The 19,461-nt window shown below is 43.6% G+C and overlaps 1 protein-coding gene across 1 annotated transcript; it reads left to right on the forward strand.

The window, feature by feature from the left end:
• The first annotated feature begins 49 nt into the window (after nt 1–49).
• WDR76 (WD repeat domain 76) lies at nt 50–18,021 on the forward strand. Its single transcript, XM_090028530.1, has 13 exons — nt 50–202; nt 337–597; nt 2,604–2,696; nt 4,161–4,216; nt 6,961–7,087; nt 8,140–8,241; nt 8,364–8,407; nt 8,489–8,642; nt 10,553–10,705; nt 13,094–13,311; nt 13,737–13,889; nt 15,788–15,841; nt 17,304–18,021. The coding sequence occupies exons 1-13, from the start codon at nt 170–172 to the stop codon at nt 17,557–17,559; spliced, it is 1,704 nt and encodes a 567-aa protein (XP_089884656.1). The 5' UTR covers nt 50–169; the 3' UTR covers nt 17,560–18,021.
• Nucleotides 18,022–19,461: the final 1,440 nt, after the last annotated feature.

A 19,461-nucleotide genomic window follows, 5' to 3' on the forward strand; every position in this document is an offset into this window, starting at 1 on the left:
CCGTGAGGCAAAGATGCTGGGGGGCGGGGCCGAGGGCTGGCGGGCCGGAAGGCCGTGAGGCGGTGATGCCGGGGGGCGGGGCCGGGGGCCGGCGGGCGGGAAGGCCGTGAGGCGGCGATGCCGGGGGGCGGGGCCGAGGGCCGGCTGGCGGGAAGGCCGTGAGGCGGCGATGCCGGGCGCCGAGGGCCCGTGGCGGGCGCAGGTGGGTCCGTGCGTGGGGCGGGGCGGGGCGGGATCCTCAGCCCCGTGGGACACCTGCGGTGGCGGTGGCGGTCCCGGGGGGATGCCCGCACCGGAGCCGGCCCGGCTGAGCATCCCCGTGCGTGCTCCCTGCAGGACTGGACGCTGGACAGACACGTCCGGGTGGTGCTCACCCCGCTGCCCGCCCCGGCGCGCCGCCCACACGAGCCCCGGCGCGCCGACGAGCGGTGGGGCGGAGACCCGCGCGCCAAGGAGCCGCCGCCGCCCGGCGCCGCCCGCGCCCTGCTGGAGCTCACCACCAACACGGCCGGCCCAGCCGGCACGGCCACCGGCGTGGACGGGGACGGGGACGTGGACATGGACAGCGACTCCAGCGACCCCGACGGATCCGCCCTGGTGAGACCCCGCGCGCGCGCCGCCCTCCCCGCTGCTGCTGCGTCACCGACAGCCTCGGCCACATGCATGCATACTGCCTGTATTATAAAACCAGCATTTCCACGACTCCCAGCTGTTGTAGTTTTGCCGACAGCCTCTGTGCCTGCGCACGCGCCACTTGTATTATAAAACCAGCATTTCCACGACTCCCAGCTGTTGTAGTTTTGCCGACAGCCTCTGTGCCTGCGCACGCGCCACTTGTATTATAAAACCAGCATTTCTGCAACTTTCAACTCTTGCTGGGATGTCACCGACAGCCTCCGCGTTTGCACACGCCCCTCTCGTATTATAAAACCAGCATTTCTGCAACTTTTAACTATTGTTAAAAGAACCAGCATTTTCACAACTCCCAACCTATTTTTGTCATTTCACCCACAGTCTCCATGCATGCACACGCAGCACTTTTATTAGTACAAGCAGAGGAAAAATAAAACAAGCATTTTCAACCTATTCTTGTAGTTTCAACCTGTTCTTGTAGTTCAACTTTCAACCTATTCAACCTTCAACCTATTCAACCTTCAACTTTCAACCTATTCTTGTAGTTTCACGAACAGCCTCTGCTTGCACACACGCACCATTTTTATTATAAAACGGGGATTTTCACAACTTTAAACCTATTTTTTGTTCGGCTGCAATGAACGTTGCCTGTTGTTAGTAGGGAAATGCCAGATGTCACTGAGGATCTTAAGACAAGCTGTAAATTATGGGGGTCTGTTTATTGCTGGTAGTTAGGGCTAAACAGCAAGGCCCCTTGTTTGAATAATTTTCCCTTTATAAATAATAAACCTGTAATTTAAAAAAGGGGGTGGAGGTTTCTGTGTGTGATCTCCGCTCTGTAATCACTTTAAGAGATTTCATAGATGTTAGGGCTGGAAGGGACCTTACGAGATCATCAAGCTAATAATGATCTCTCTTTACAGGCTTCACTATTCTGATATAAGCAGCCCATTCTGGGTGCTTCCTTACTTATTATTTCAGTATCGTATTAGGAGCACAATATTTTATTAAAACAATTTTAACTTTCATGGAGAACTCGAGCACGAATCTTCAAAAATCCATCTTCAAAAGTGCGTGTACATGGCTGCATGCATGTGTATGTGTGTGCGCGTGCATGTGTACAGATGTGCACAGAACACACCCATCCTGCAGTAAAACTTGCTTGCTTTCTGCCAGTGTTTGGAATTAAAAAGGCAATCAGGACTTGTAGTAGAGATGATGTCTTTTATTAGGCCAACAAGATTTTTGCAAAAAATCTTGCAAACATCTTGTTGGTCTGATAAAAGATAATCTCTCTACTAGGAGTCCTGATTGCCGTTTCCACTAAACCAATATAGCTACAACCTGGATACTTGACACATGGAATTAATAAGGGTTTCCTAAAATTACCGTATTAACTGCCTTATCTACAGATTTCTTCACATTTCAGAAGTCTCACCATGTCCACCTGTGCTCCAGAAGGCACAAACTCAAAAATTTTTCCATTAGCTTCTTAATATCAGACTCCGTGACTGGAGCTAGTTTTCTTCTTTCCTGTTGTGGAGAAAAGCAATAGGAAAGGTCTTTGCGTGGGAGCAGCTCTGCTGCTCGTGTGTGACGGTGTTGGTTTTGGTCCCTTTGGCAGCATTCTGGCAAAGCCCTGCAACACAGGAGGTCAGTGCAGCACACATTTTCTTTCTCCAAGCCTTCAGGTTTTTTTAAACCATCTTTCAGGTAGCTTGTACTTTTTGCCGTTCATAACTTCATGCAGTAACAGATATTTGGAAGACGTAAGTCTGCTTATCTTAGAGAGAGAAAATCTTATCTATAAAAGAATGCAAGAAATGTTTGAAATGTCACATCTTCTAAATGTTTCTAGTTTGTTAGAATAAAAAGAAAAGTTTGTGTAGTGCTTTGTCTTCTCAGCAGTCCTGGCCTCTGTATGCACTCTGCTTTTTAACACTATAATTGCCTTCCTTTATTTTGTGTAGGAGGGATCTTCGCAGTTGTCAGCCTATGAAAGAAAAAGACTCAAGAACATTAAAGAAAATGCTAACTTTTTTGCTTCTCTGAAGCTGCATGAGGTTTGTATAGTTTCTCTCGAGAGTACACACAAAATATTGGCGCACTAACTTGAATGGTAATTACCGTACAGAAACGACCTGTGGTCCACGTAGCTGTGAAACGTGTCTCCGTCAGTACGCAATATCCGGTGCTTTGAAGGAGAGCATAAAAACTCCAAGAAACACCAGACTTCACAGTGTTGGACTGTCCTTTGAACCAAGATTTTTGGTAGAAGTTTAATCTAAAATTTTGAAGGGGGAGATTTCAGATAAGACATAACACTAACTATTATGTAATACTTTGTGGGAGTACTCTAAAAAATGCTAAGGAAGTAACATTTTTCATTTCCCGTACATATGCCGATCCTGGTCTTTGTAGCCTTTTTCCAGACTCATTCTCTCTCCTGTGTTTTCTTTATTTTTAATTCCTTGCGCATCCTCTTTTGGCAGCAGGGTGATGCGGCAAAGTCCACGCGCTTTTTCACTTGCTTATAGGTTGAGGGGTGTGGACAGAATAGGGAGGGGGATAAAGCTGAGATTCAAGAGTTCCTTTCCAGCTAGTGAAATAGAAACAGTACCTAGGTGTGTGGTATGGGGAGTGCAATGAAGTATCTACAGTATTGTGTGAGGAGGCTGTAAACTGAATTAAGTACTAATTTAGCTGCAGCTGTATGGATCTTGGCACAGGCCACAGAGCCTGCCCAAGAAGCAGGGCAAGTCAGCTTTTGCTGAGCTCCACGGTGCTGTCGTGACCAGTACCTTGGTTGGCTGGTTTATGGTCATCTTTGATATCTTTGTAGTACCCAAAGTTTAAGGCATCTTTCTTATCTGTGCGCACCTCTACCAAGGTGGGCTTACCAGCTATGCTTTAGAGAGCTGCATATGTCTGAGAAAATGATGCTATGAGCAAGTGCTTGGTTATCTCCCACTAGGCTTCTCTGTCTGTGCAGTTGTATTGAATCCAAGTCCCTGATTGATAGCAATGTTATAGCATTTGTGCAGCCTCTTGTAATTTTTTTTTGTTAAACTAAAACTACTTGTGTCTTCAAACTGGAATATATCATCGGTTTTCATACACACAGTTTTCTCTTGAATTTTTCTTTGAATTCTACTTGGTCACGCTCTGTCTGGTGTTTTTGTAGGGGAGGTATAGAACAGCTAAATGAACCAGACTGCTGTTTTATGCCATCTGCAGAACTCAGTGCCATTTTTTGCCATGGGTAGCAAAAGCAAGAGAAAGAAGCAACACAGCTTGACTCTTGGGTTCCCTTTTTAGTCTGAAAAATTGGAAGTTAGGAAAATAATTTACAAAGCAAAAAATGGGCAAGTTTGATTCTTCATTTTGATAGAATAAATGTGAAAACCTTATATTTTTGTTCATTCGTGTAACTAAAACAGCAATATAATTACTTTATCTTTAGGTAATTTTTCACACAAAAGTACAGTATCTGATGCTTCTAAGACTTTTATTTCTGTACTTTTCAGTCAGCTGCAAGACTTCGCAAAATAGCATCTAAAGTACAGTCCCATGGGATCAAAAGGTAAAAGAACCCAAACATATATCTGAGATATGCTGTGACTTGTTTTTTTGTTAATTCTATGGGGGGTAGAGGTTCTCCCTGAATGTGTATAATAGAAAGCACTAGGGCTGTGCAAGGCTTCAGACCGTGCTTTGGATCCAGAGAAGCTTCAGATGCTTTGGTATCTGAAGCAGCATGTCTGGATCTAAGCGCTGGCTTCTTTAGGTTTTCTGAACCACTTCGAAAAAGCTTCAGAGCTGCCTCGGAGATCCAGCCATAGGCTATAATGGGAAATCAGTGAAATATCTATAATGTTGTTGTTTTTTGTCTGATTAAGATGAAACTTGCAGGGGTGATAGCTTCTGCTGAGAGCATGAAGCCTGCCAAGTTTCAACAAGATAGATGCAGGGATTTGGGAGGAACAGCACCCCAAATTCTTGAAAGCAAAACTCGTGTCACATCTATGTGTTACACCACAGAGAGGTGAAAATTACAGGGGTAATGGCCCTTGGGTGAGGCCACAAAGCCTGCCAAGTTTCAAGAAGATCGATGCAGGGGTTTGGGGGGAACTGCACCTCAAGCTGCTGATAGGCAAAACTTGTGACAAAACTTCCAGATCGAAGCGGGAAACTGATCCGGAGCTCCGGATTGGATCGCTGGCATCCAAAGCGGCCAGATCCATGGCCAGATCCATAGCCAGATCAAATAGCTGCCTACTTGCACAGGCCTAGAGAGCACACACACACATGCACAAGCAAGCGCATTAGAGACCAGCAAGCAGTATCTGTATGGCATGTCTAGACTTCTGATTACATTATACTGTCCCTGTAAATCCCCATATGCATATACAGCACCTGTAGCAAATTCACTATGTTCTGTGTATTCTTCCTTATATCATTTTTCCAAGGAAAGGAACATAACTAGCATCATGAGTATCTTTTGATCAAAACCCCACCCAAAATAGCTATTTTTGTGGTATTCTCATCGAGGTTGCCTTTTATGACTAGGTGACTAAATCCTTGGATGATGGTGTCACTGTGGATGTAGTCTTTCTAGACTTTAAGAAGGCCTTTGACTTGGTCTTTCACCCTAGCCTCATCAATAAATTAAGCGACTGTGGCATTAATGCCTACGCAGTTGGATGGGTAAAAAATTGGCTGGGGCGCACCCAGAGAGTAGTGGTGGACAGGTCGTACTCAACCTGGCGAGATGTGAGCAGTGGGATACCCCATCAACATCTTCATCAGAGACTTGGACAAGGGGGTGAAAAGCATGCTGTCCAAGTTTGCTGATGACACTAAGATGTGGGGTGAGGTGGACACACTTGGGAGAGAGGCTGCAACTAGATTTAGACAGACCAGAAAACTGGGCAGATGACAGTAGGATGGAGTTGAACGTAGATAAATGCAGGGTGCTGCACCTTGGGAGAAGGAATCCACAGCATACATACAGGCTGGAGAGTTCCCTCCTTGAAAGCACAGAGGTGGAACGGGACCTTGGAGTCATTATTGATTCCAAGATGAACATGAGCCACCAGTGCCAGACTGCAGCCAGCAAGGCCAGCCATACCTTGTCATGCAAGCCGGTCCAGAGAGGTGATACTCCCCCTCTATGCGACATTGGTCAGGCTGCAGTTGGAGTACTGCATCCAGTACTGGGTGCCGCACTTTAAAAAGGATGTGGCCAGCCTGGAGAGGCTTCAGAGGAGGACCACTCGCTTGGTGAGAGGGCAGTAGGACAAACCCTATGAGGAGAGACTGAGGGACTTGAACCTGTTCAGCCTCAGCAAGAGGAGGCTGAGGGGGGACCTGGTGGCTGCCTGCAAACTCATCAGGAGAGATCATCAGCAAATAGGTAGAGCCCTTTTCTCCCCAGCACCACCTGGGATGACGAGGAGCAATGGTAATAAGCTGATGGAGAACAGGTTTAGGTTAGAGATCAGAAGGCAATATTTTACAGTTAGGGTGGCCAAAATCTGGAACCAACTTCCCAGGGAAGTGGTCCTTGCCCCTACCTTGGGCAAATTCAAATGGAGGTTGGATGATCATCTGTCTGGGGTCTTGTGAACCCAGCATTCATTCCTGCCTGTTGCAGGGGGTCAGGCTAGATGATCTGTTCAGGTCCCTCTTGACTCTAGTTACTACGAAACTATATTCATGAGCCACTTTTTTTTATAGTATTTTATATGCTGTGCTGGCTAAGGGAAAAATCAATCTAAATGATGAAAGGAAATGAAAGGGAGCTAAAGAGAAATATGAGGAGGAAGAAAGAAAAAGCCCTAGGTATATGAGAGGAAGGATAACTAAAAGGTTTAGAAGAACATGCATTAAGCAAAAGCAAGCAAAGGCAGGAAATCAAGCCACGGTACAGAAGGAGGAAGTAAATAAAATATTGCATGAAAGAAAATGAAAAGGAATATTAAAGATGAAGTCTTGGAGGGGAGTGATGGGAAAATTCATGCCATAAATAAAAAAAAGTTGTGAAAAGAAAAGTAGAGCAGCTAGAGAGAGGTTGCGTTGTAAATGCAAACTGGAAGCATAGGAAGAAGGGTAAGCATAGGAAGGATAGGCCATTACCAGTGGGGTGTTACTGGATGGAAATAAGATGAGAGTTTTAGCAAAATGACATTTCTAGAATGACTGGGCCACTAGTCTCTGTCAAGGTCCTGGAAATAGGGGTCCAAGCCACTGAGAGAGGCTTTCTGAGGAATCAGGTGTGTCTGAGTTCTTTGGCTATGATTATCTGATGTGTATTTATTCCTTTAGAGTTAGGCCCAAAAAGGCAGAAGATGAGACAGTGCGTCGAAGGTCCATGCGCTTACAGAGGGTAGACCCATCGGGAATTCCACTGCCAGAACTTCCTGCGCAGCCAGAAACAGTCGTCGATGAACACGTGAGATGGGGGAGGGCAAAAGAAGAAATAAGTCAGTAGCCTTTGAAAACAATCTCTGTATTCAGCCCTTTGATTCCTGGATGTTGGGATCGGAAGGGACTTCAGCAGATTATCGAGTCCAATTCCCTGCCCCAGGCAGGAAAGAGCGCTGGGGTTCTTCTTAAGTGTTGGTGGCTGTCACTTGTAATGTTTGACACTAATCTATTTTGTTCTATCCCTTGGAGATACTTGGGAAGTCTTTCGTGCAGTACCTAAAGGAAAGGGCAAATTCTTTCACCCTCATTTGTCTTGCTTAGTCATTTGCTTCAGGGAAGTGATCAGGGGTTTTGTGGAAACCAAATTTGAGATGAATCTCGACAGAATTTGCTCTGGACCATTCTATCAAAATGTAATCTGTGATGGAAGTGGAGCATTCAGTAGTTAAGTCAATGTTCTGCACCTCAGACTGATGAAATAATTTCCCTGCTTTGTAATTTCATGATTGAATTTCTGATCATATGAAATATTCTTCGATTCAGAGTGGAGTGGAATATTTGGAATATTCATTCCAAATATTTTTGCTGTTTTGCTTTTGTTTAACTGCGGTCTGATTTTAATCTAGTTTCATCTTTGTCTGATACACTTACCTGTGTTGTTTGAGGACGTTGCACAGGCAACAGATAAAATCATATTCTTCTGAGCTGATTTAAATTTCTCTGTCATGCTGCTGAAGTAACGTCAGTATTCTGCAATGCAGTCCTTGAAGAAAGTCTTTGCTGGGTGCAAAGGAAGAAATAAAAGGGGGAAAATATTAGGGTGGCTATTTGTTGACCCACTTGTACTTGCTAATTAATTTCCCTCCCTTCCTTTTAAATAAGATGCTTTAATAGGAGTTTTTCATTTTGATGCACCCTTTTCACATTGTAATATTGTAAAGTGTGGAAGATACAAGAGCTGAAGAGCTCCCTTTGCTTATTAATATTTCTAATGTGATAAATTAAGGGACAAAGTTGAAAGGAAAATAAATCATGCTATTTATTTAAAATAATTTCTACCCCATTTCTATCAAATAGCCTCTGTTGCCACCTGGACCTCTTCAGATGGTACCTGCAGACGTGAATACAAGCAAGGTGTCGACTAAGGAGTTTCTGGATAGCTGGGCAAAGATAAGTGAGGTATTGCTGATCAGAATACATTCTCTTTTTTGATCATGTACATTTAGTCTGAGCTCTTAATACATTTTTCTCCAAATAAATTTGTCCTTTCCCCTCCCCCATCCTTCTCTTTCATAATGTAGATAAAACCTGAGGATACAGAAAAGCATGTTTATGACATAAAAAGGTAATCATCAAACAATTTATTTCTTGAGCTCTCTAGTTTTACTTTTTTTTAATTCATTAATATTTTAATAATGTTGCCTAGATATGAAGACAGTCTGAGTTGTATGATCCTCAGTGAAGATGCTGTTACAAAAGTTGTCAAAAACCGAATCTGTTCTATGGCTATCCATCCTTCAGAAAGCAGGACGTTGGTGGCAGCCGGAGACAGGAGTGGGCAGATTGGTCTCTGGGATTTGGTAAATGCTTTGGCGTTACTGGCTTAAAGGAGGGGGACAGGGTTGTGTGTGAATTTTATGGGAAAAAGCCAGGTAACTGGCCAAAAATGCAATTTTTAATTGTTTGAGGCCCACTGGAAGGGAAGCTCCATTGCTTGGTTGAAATATGTGACAATACAGTTCTTGGTGAGGGGGGATTAATGTTTCATTTTGCATGAGTTTAGGATGATTGCAGTGAGAGAATCATATCATGCCAAATGGCACATATATAAATCTTCTACAAGAGGTTATATATCATCCTTATATATTACCTCTTGTATAACCTCTTACATAATATCTTATTTATATAACCTCTTGTATAATATCTTGTTTATACAACCTTTTGTATAACTAACCACGAGCATATAAATACAAATAAATAACCATCACCATGGTGTGAGTTAGAAAACTTTTAGAAAATGTACAACACTTTAAAAATGACTAAGGAAGATTTTCTGTGCATTTTGGGTTTTGTGAATTTTATGTACAGTGTGTTTCAAACCAAGAGAGCCAGAAATGCATGCTTTTCCCTCTACAAACCTAGCTCTCCTCTCCCTAGAGCAGTGATTCTCAACCTTTTTAGACCTCGAACATGCTGCCTCAGTCTCGAGGCCCCCCCCTTGGAAAATGCCAGCTCTTAGTTTTCAGTCATTTTTGGACTACACAAAAAATAACAGAGCAGTTCTTCTTTGGCGAAGAACTCAAGCTACAGGAGGGCATGATTGTTTTAACAGTATGAATTCTTATTTGAAATTTCTGTTTCTCTTGTCAATCCTGTTTGCACACTAGCAGTGCTAACATTGTGCAACACCCTGTGGCACCCTTAAAAGGATCTCAAGGCATCTCAGAGGGCCTTGGAATGCTGGTTGAGAATCACCGCCATAGGCAGGAGTCATCGAATTAGTTTCATAACCGTGCGTTAGTGCCTTTTAGTTCTGGACCATCACTGCCACAACATCACTTTTTTAGCTCACATTTATAATATGCACAAGCTGCAAAACCTACTTGTTTTGTTCTCAACCTTCTCCTTAATAACCACTGCTAAAGAAGTCACAAATAATATTTTAAGCTTTTTAGACAAGTACGTTTAGAAGAATAAATGTGTTGTTACCTACAGAGACCTGGTAACTGATGATGTGTTTTCTCTGATTTTTAATCCAAGATTACTGTAGTTAACACAGTTTAAAGGGCAGACTATTGTATCTCTAAAAGAGAATATTAGTTCTAAAAAAGAAAATAACTTTGATTCTAAATTTAGTTTTGACAGTAGCAGAGAAAATCTTACTTTTTTGTGTTTAACTCCCAAACTGAACGTAACAAAAGCAAACAGATGTACAGGTTGTAATGAAAGTCATGGTGAGGTAGAGTTATGTTTTAGTTGTCACTGAAGTTGCAGTTTCTGTTGTGTCTCGGAAGTATAATTATGAAACTGAAAGTAAATCTTTCAACCCTTACAGTTAAGCCAGGTGCACAGTGCTGAAAAGGATGGGGGGAAGAAAATCTAGACCTAGCAGCTGTATTTTCAGCTGCCTACAGTGAGCAAAATCATGCACTCCTCTACATTAGAGACACATTCTCTGACTTCACTTGTAATTTAGACTGAGCAAGGACTGCAGGATTTAATGCTGATGCCCAAATAAGAGTAATGTCTAAGTGTGGACTGCTGGAACCAATATCACTGCTATTATTTCAGCTTGCTGATTTATTTATTTTTTTAATGCAGCTTTTGGAAATGCAAGTCAGCATTTATTGTGATGCATTATTGAAATTTAAATGCTTATTGCTCTTGTAACATTTAAAGGTAGAAATAAATGTACTGGTTAATCTGTTATGTTCAGCCAATTTCTTGATTTTTTTTTTTTTTTTCCTCCCCCCCCCCCCCCCCACCCCAGAGCTATAAACCTGAGGATGGAGTATATGTCTTCATAACGCATAGTTACCCAGTAAGCTGCATGTATTTTTCTCCATTTAATCCTGCTCATCTGCTGTCCCTGAGCTATGAAACGTTACGCTGTGGGGATGTCACCAACACTGTCTTTGATGAGGTGAGCATACTTACCGCCCCGTTACGCTCCAGTCTCATTGGTCTCTCCTTCTTGGTGGCTATGATGTGTGTTCAGTCCCATTATACCAACAATGATTTGTCAGCTGCTCTGATGGCTAGGAAGTTCTTTCGTAAGGATGTGTAAAGAAACCTTTTAAATACTAAAAATGGTGAGAAATTTCCTAGTCTATAACCTTCCTGGAAAATTTGCGTTGTTTTTTTATTCAGCTGCAGTGTTTCATAGAGTCTTAGAAAATGAGGGTTGGAAGGGACCTCAGGAGCTCAGATCTAGTCCAACCCCCAAGGGATGTTGTCGTAAGACCAGTGGGGTCCCTCAAGGCTCTGTCCTTGGACCCATACTGTTCAACATCTTCATTAACGATGTGGACTTTGGAGTCAGGAGTGGACTGGCCAAGTTCGCCGATGACACCAAACTTTGGGGCAAAGCATCCACGCCAGAAGATAGGCGGGTGATCCAGGCTGACCTGGACAAGCTCAGCAAATGGGCAGAAGAGAACCTGATGGTGCTTAACACCGAAAAATGCCAGTTTCTCCACCTTGGGAGGAAAAACCTGCAGCACCCTTATAGGCTTGACAGTGCTACGTTGGATAGCACTACAGAAGAAAGAGACTTGGGGGTCATTATTGACCACAAGATGAACATGAGCCTGCAATGCGATGCTGCGGCTAATAAAGTGACCAAAACGCTGGCTTGCATCCATAGACGCTTCTCAAGCAAATGCCGGGACGTCATTCTCCCCCTGTACTCGGCCTTGGTGAGGCCGCAGCTGGAGTATTGCATCCAGTTTTGGGCTCCACAATTCAAAAAGGATGTGGAGAAGCTTGAGAGAGTCCAGAGGAGAGCCACGCGCATGATCAGAGGTCAGGAAAACAGATCTTACAATGATAGGCTGAGAGACATGGGACTCTTTAGCCTGGAAAAGCGTAGGCTCAGGGGTGATCTGATGGCCACCTATAAGTTTATCAGGGGTGACCACCAGGATCTGGGGGAACGTTTGTTCACCAGAGTGCCCCAAGGGATGACGAGGTCGAACGGTCACAAACTCCTGCAAGACCGTTTCAGGCTGGACATAAGGAAGAATTTCTTTACTGTCCGAGCCCCCAAGGTCTGGAGCAGTCTGCCAGCAGAGGTGGTTCAGGCACCTACATTGAACACCTTCAAGAGCAAATTGGATGCTTATCTTGCTGGGATCCTATGACCCCAGCTGACTTCCTGCCCTTTGGGCGGGGGGGACTGGACTCGATGATCTCCCAAGGTCCCTTCCAGCCCTGATGTCTATGAAATCATGGACACTTGCCATACTGAAAAGGTTAAAATAGTCTGGCAGATAACTCATTTTGACTCTGCATAACTCTTGCTTATTTGAACACTTTGCTTCTTTAAAGTGCATGTCTTAAAGGCAGCAAACAAATGCACATTGTATTTAGAGGGACTCTGGAATCTTAAATCACAGTGCAATGCAGAACTCCTCTTAGCTTTGGTTTGTTGCTCCTTCAGGTGAAGATAATGGCTATTATTCCATGATGGTCTCCATTGTGGGGCAGCTGTTTTCACTGAGCGCTCGCTCTCTTTTCCCCTGTATCCCCCATCTTTGGTTAAATCTTCCATGCTTCAAAGTATAATCAATTAACATACGTTAATTGGGGGTCTTCAAGAGGAGACTGGACAGGCACCTGGCTGGGATCACATAACCCCAGGGTTGGTGACTCTTTTCTTGCCTGCCGGGGCAGGGGGTCAGACTAAATGGCCCACCGAGGTCCCTTCCGATTCTATGAATCCAAGTCTAAGTGTTTTTTAAGCCTTTTTAGCACTATATTATCTGGGAACAAGGACTCTTGGTAAGGAGGGAGCTACAATGGGCAATTTGGTAGGCCAGAGAACACTCCAGGATTGGGCCCTTTTCCTGAGATGGCTGCTTGAGGAACCATAGGTAGGGCCCAGTAGCGCTGTCATGTTGGGGAAGGAGACATAGGTGGTGCTATGACTTTTGTACCCAAAAAGGGTACAAAAGTGAGAGGGTCATACAGGGCAGTTCTGCCACAGGAGTACATGACCACGCTTTTGTTTTTCTATGTTTTGGACTGTAAACTCTTCTTTTAGTGTCCTTATATAGTTCGTTTTCATTGGTCTCATGAATGAACTGTTTAAATGCCTTGCTCTTCAGGGGTAAAGCTGTCAGATATTCAGTCTGCACCAGTATTACTTGTAGAACAACAATGTAAGAGTTCTCAGCAGCAATTAAAGCAGTCTACATTGGATCCTGCACTTCAGTTATTGTGAAAGGTTGCCAGGGATTTCACTGATTAGTAAGACTGTATTTTGAAATAAGTGTATGCTGACTGACTTAAATCACTGTTGTGTGCTTAGGTGTACAGAAGTGAAGATGCCCAAATGTCCTCCTTCGACTTCTTGCAAGATAATGCCTCCACCTTAGTGGTAGGGCACTGGGATGGCGATGTGGCTGTTGTAGACAGACGAACACCGGGAACCTCTGCTGAGCTTTCTGCAAGCCTGAATTCCAAGGCCACGAGGACAGTCCACGTTCATCCAGTGAACAGACAGTATTTTGTTGCTGCTGGCTCAGTGTATGCAATTCCACATATGATTGTGATTCCTATGTTGTGTGTTCTGTGTTGTGGTTTCATGCTAGAACACTGGGAATTGGCTATCAATGGCATCTGTTTAGGTAGAGGCGCCATCCAATGATAGTTACGATGGGGAAATGAATTGAACCTTAATTTATATTGAAGGGCTTTCTGATTCTGCAGAAACCTATTCTTAAAAAAAAAATCTCAAAACTGGAAATAATTTGGCTTTTCTAATACTTTGGTGTTGGGAAAGGACTTACGAGACTGCTCCATTTTTGAGGAAAAGAGTATGACAGACCCTCCAGTTATCCTTCAGGAATTCTGAGTGGCACTGTAGGGTTTTTTTAATGTATGAGAAAATAAGGCCTTTAACGTTGTCCTGTGACAGACATTATAAACATAATTTTCTGTGGATATTGCAGCAATGTTTGCATTTATGACGTACGATCCCTGAAGCATGCCGGAGACAAACCTGTATGCCGTCTCAATGGGCACACAAAGAGTGTTGCTTCTGCGTATTTTTCTCCTGTTACTGGGAACAGAGTGGTGACAACATGTTCTGATGATAAGTTGAGGTAAGAGGATGTTGGAAGGAAGTTTTTTGCATGGCGAAAACCAGTTCGGATATAAATGCAATTTATTGTCTTTCAAGAGTAAATTGGATTCTTGTCTTGCTGGGATCCTATGACCCCAGCTGACTTCCTGCCCTTTAGGCCGCGGGCTGGACTTGATGATCTTCCAAGGTCCCTTCCAGCCCTAATGTCTATGAAATCTATGAAATAACTTTCTTTGCTTAACGTTTTTAATGAAAACTGTTCAAGAAATTGTAACAACAAATATGATTTTCTCATTCTTGCACTTTAATTCTCTTTTCTGTTTGGGTTCAACAACAGCAAATATGAACTATACATAGATGTATCTTCAAAATCTGAGTAATGAAGCTTAGTATCGCACCTAAAAATCCCTAGAATCCAGATTTCTTTTTGACACAATTCTACTAACACTTTTACAGGCAATCGGGTGCTTTTATTTAACTGCCTGTAGCTTGATTAAGCACATGGCATAATAAGAACCAAATTTATGCTGTAGGCTGTAGTTTAAAAAGCTGGCCTCCCTTTCTGTGCTGTCAGTTTGATCATAGTGCATGTGATTTTGCCATCTAAGCACTCAACTGCATCCACACATTGGGTGGCTTAAATGCTTAAAAGACCTAAATGGCACAAACAAATAGTAGGTAAAACTTGAAGACCTGGGTAAGGCTTGGCTACAAATTTGACCCCAAAATGTTTGTTCGTTGTTGTTTTTAAGGACACCAAAAATTAGACATGTTCTCTCTGTCTCCCCTTAAGAAAAGAATATGTGTCACTTCATGTGTATATTTAATTCCAACTCGGTATAGCCAGGAGGATGTGCAGCTTATGAATGCCAGCTCTTTATGGTTGTATTGTGGAATAAACCTCGGAAGGAAGACTATTGCTGTCAGAAGAGACCCAACCTAAAAGTTCAAACAGTAAGAGTTAAATCACATGAGTGCTGAGGTGTGGATTAGCTTTCAAAGTGAGTGACCTGCAACTCAAGCCCTACAGGGGCATGAACACAAAGTAATTCTGTTCCAAATGAAAAATTTGGAGCATATGTATCGATGACAATTGGACCTTTATAGACCTGGACCCAAACTAGAATTGATAAATACTATACCTTTTACTGTGTTCCGCATTTGTATTTATCTTGTGATAGACAGGCAATGTTCTTTGAGTCAATGTGATATCTTTTATTAGACCAACTGAGTAGCTGGAATAAAGTTTTTTGTAAGAGTCACCCTTCTTCAGGCATAGGAATTCTGCTGTTCTGAGACTCCAAGGAATGAGAAGCTAAAAGTGTGGCAGGATGTCAGTGATAATGGAAATAGGCAGAGATTAGAAAGACAAAAGATAAAGGAAGAGGAAGAGAACATTGGGGAAAAAAGGCCAAAGGGAAACACTACAGTGGTAATAAAGCAAGGTAAAAAAGAGGCTCTCAGTGAAATAGCTGGATATTAGGAAGACAAAGGGCAGAAAAGTAGGGGAGGGAAGGGGAGAAGAGTGTGTGGGGGTGAAAAGTTTTTAAGAGGTCAGGTCTGGCAGGTGGTCAGGCAGGTTGTAATGCATTGTAAATCCAATGTCTGTATTGAGCCCGTGATTTTTTGTGTGCAGTAGATTTATGAAGTGGAGCTCGTAGGCTCATCTACGAAAGGTGTGTTGTAAGTTCCCTTTGAGGATTAGAACTGGGAGATCAGAGCCGGAGTGGCTGTCCTGTGAGAGGTGTGCCCCCACAGGTAGTTGGGTGATAGATTTTTGGTGTGCGTTCATTCTGGTGCACAGTTGTTGTTTTGGTTTCTTCTCATGATAGAATATTCATAAACCTTTTAAAGGTAAAAGTCCTGGTTTTAGTTAAATACGTTTTAACATCATTTTCACCTTGTTTTGTTTTGTAGGGTCTATGATACCAGCTGTTTATCTTCTACAGTGCTGCCTGTTGCGACTGTTAGGTAAGCAACACACCAGGGCTGAAGATGTAGGTCCTGTGCCTGGTCTGTACTGTAACACCAGCACCATCTTGTGCTGGCAGATCCCAGGTTACACAGTCCCTTCTGTGGGGAAAAGAGGAATGGTAAAGGCTACTTTGCTCCCTGGTGACTCACAACAGCTGGAACAGCACCTGGTGTCCCAGACCACTGCAGCAGTTAGAGCTGCGGTGGTGGTACTCTTGGTTGCATGGAGGAGTGGTCTCAATTGGCCACTGAACTAAGTATCGGGGTCATGTAAAGCTGCCTTTACTTGCCCACCTATCCTGCACAGGGCACAGCCTGCACACAACCCAAAGCTGAGGCCACGAAGTTTGTGGGAGGAGTTTTTAATATATTTTATTTAACCAAGGCATGGAGCCAGTTTTGTGTCTGTTTTTGTGTTTTTAAAAATATAAGGTTAAAACACCAAAAAAAAAAAATATTTTGAAACACCTCAAAGTCTCAGCTTTTGATCATGAAGAGCTGTGTTTTTAGACACAGGGATATTTATTTTCCTTATTTCCTTCCCTTCACTCTTGCCTCTCAGGTCCAAATGCTTACAAACCAGTTGCCTAATCAAGAAGGGCTGGGTCCTTTCTCTGATACTGGGCATAGCTAATGTAAGGTCACTAAAGGACTGGGGTGTGCTAGGGCTCCTGTGGGGACTAAAACTGGTTTGGGGGTCTTGCCCTTCTGTCCAGAGTCAGACCAGTTGCCACATTTTGGAATCAGGAAGGAATTTGACCCCATAGGCAGATTTGTGCAGGAAGTAGGGGGTTTGCCTTTCTCACAGCAGGGAGCCTAGCCCTCTCCCTTGGATCTTTAACCACTATTGCAGCGGCCGGAGACAGACAGCCCTTGTTCCACTGCTTTACCCAGACCAGTTTAGGGGACCTTTGCCATCTCAAGGCAAAGGCAGAAAGCCTTTGTAGTTGTGTGACAGTGTTGACTAGTTTTAGGAGTATGCTACACCAGGACAAGTCTGGGGTTGTTTGGATAGCAGTGATCCTACTTGGAGCAGGGTGGTGGATTAAGTCAGCTCTGGAGTCCTTTCCAGCCTTACTTCTCTATGATTCTGAGTGGCTTGGAAAATTTACACTTTTTTAATGGTTTTTTAAGTATTTTCCTTATATTTTCACCAGAAGATGCAATCAAAAGCTTCAGTGGTTTTTTTTAAGTGGTTGCTGACATTGAAGTATTATTTGGTATACTTTCCTTACCTCCTAGTCCTCCCTTCTGTCCCTTCACATCCAGCTGTTGAGTATTGACTATCCTGTCTAACAAAGCCTGTAGGCGATGCTGTTTGAAGCAAGCATATATAAGCTTGTGGAAATGGATAATCTAAGTTTAAGCAAGTATTAGGATTGGCTGTATTGAATGCGTATCTTTCTGAATTTAGTGTTTAATTTTCACATTTTATCTCCCTTCTTATTTTTATGAATAGACATAACAATAACACAGGACGCTGGCTAACTAGGTTCAGAGCAATCTGGGACCCTAAGCAGGAAGACTGCTTTGTGGTTGGCAGCATGGCACGCCCAAGACAAATAGAAGTCTACCAGGCCACTGGGAAATTATTGCACTCTTTCTATAATATAGATTACCTGGGTTCTGTATGCTCCATCAATGTCCTGCACCCCACTCAGAATATTCTAGTGGGCGGTAACTCCAGTGGCCGTCTCCATGTTTTCAAGGATTGAAAAATGTTGCTGACTTTTTTTTTTTTTAAATGTGTTGCAGGTTCATGAAGTATGAAACTATTCTTAAGCTAATTGTATTTGCTTGGGGCAAAAAGTGCATTTAAAAATTCTAAAAATAAAGTGTATGTAGTTGGAAGCATTCAGTATTTTCGTTAAATTTGTAGCAGCTCCATCCTAACAACAAAATACTGGAAAAAAGCTGCATATATATATATATATATGTATATGTCAGATTTTTAAAAAACAGCTTAAGTATGATTTTTACTGGGTAGTCATCAAAAATAGCTTGACTGTTAGACACTTTTTTGTGCTGACTGTCGCAGTATAAAAACCCCAGGCTTGGGCCTCAGGTGGTTTTCACATATGGTATGGTCAGATTGTGGCTTTTTCAAAATATGTCTGAACCCAGACCTTGATTATGCTGTTTATTAATAAAACATGCCATTTTAGTAAAATGTCTGATATTGTCTCATAAAATCTTGCTCTCAGAATTGATTCACATTGGTGTGGGAAGATGGATGCTGTCAAGTGCACTGAGAATTGGGCAAAGAAGTGAAATGCTGCATATTGAGTCAGGCAGTTGTCTTGGGATACTGCAGAAATAGACATCCTCATTCCCACTTCCAAATCCTTAACAAGCGGTGCCGCAATGGCATTCAAAGATAGGCCTAAAACAGTGGGTAAAAAGCTGGTGATCATCCATAGACTGTGAGTGTGCCAGCCTGTTTCACGTGCATGATTAGTACAGCAACACCTGCGAGCCCCTTGTTGAGGATCAAGACCCCATTGTGCTAGGCACCACGTACATGAAACCTATATGCTTCTTGTCCCAGAGAGCAATGATGCAGCCAGGAGCTCAACCCAGAGAGAGGTAGTGTGGAAAGAGATGCAACATAGGATATAATGTAGACACACTCAGCTCTTGTGAGGCTTTGTGATTATGCAAATTACCTTGAACAAAGGCAGGAGCAGTATCTCAGGTTTCAGGTGGTCAAAGTTGCTGCTTTTTTGGGAAATTATGAAGACTGAATTTTAAAAATCAGCTAAAATTCAATATCTTCTACGTTTTGGGTATCCAGGTTGTAGCCGTATTGGTCTAGGGGAAAAAAGCAGTCAGAACTCATGGTAGAGGTGATATTTTTTTATTAGACAAACAAGATTCTTGCAAAAACATATTTTAAGGGTATTTGTGCCCAAAAGCTTGCAATTAAATTTTTCTGCAAAAATCTTGTTGGCATACTAAAAGATATCACCTCTACCATGAGACCTGATTGCTTTTTCCTCTGGATACGTAGTTTCTAGGGTTGGAAGGGACCTGAGCAGATTATCAAGTCCGACCCCCTGCCATGGCAGGAAAGAGTACTGGGGTCAAACGACCCCGGCAAGGTGTTCATCCAGCCTCCTCTTAAAGCCCCCCAGGGTAGGAGCCTGCACCACTTCCCTTGGAAGTTGGTTCCAGATCCTAGCCACCCTGACCGTGAAGTCGCGTCTCCTGATGTCTAGTCTGAATCTCCCCTCCGCCAGCTTGTGACCGTTATTCCTGGTCACTCCTGGCAGTGCTCGGGGGAACAGGGACTCCCCCAATGCCTGCTGGTCCCCCTTGGCCGGTTTACAGATGGCCACCAGATCCCCCCTCAGCCTTCTCTTGTGGAGGCTGAACAGGGTCAGGTCCCATTACCTCTCCTCGTAGGCCTGCCCTGCTGCCCCTGACCATGCGAGTGGCCTCCTCTGGACCCTCTCCATGCTGTCCACATCCCTCTTGAAGTGCGGTGCCCAGAGTTGGACGCAGTCCTCCAGCTGTGGCTCGACCAGTGCTGCATAGAGGGGGAGGATCACCTCCCTGGACCTGCTTGAGATGCATCTGTGGATGCATGACAAGGTGCAGTTGGCCTTCCTGACCGC

This window comes from Crocodylus siamensis, chromosome 15 (genome assembly GCF_052110815.1).
Source record: "Crocodylus siamensis isolate JL-2025a chromosome 15, ASM5211081v1, whole genome shotgun sequence".
In the NCBI taxonomy this organism is placed as follows: Eukaryota; Metazoa; Chordata; order Crocodylia; family Crocodylidae; genus Crocodylus; species Crocodylus siamensis.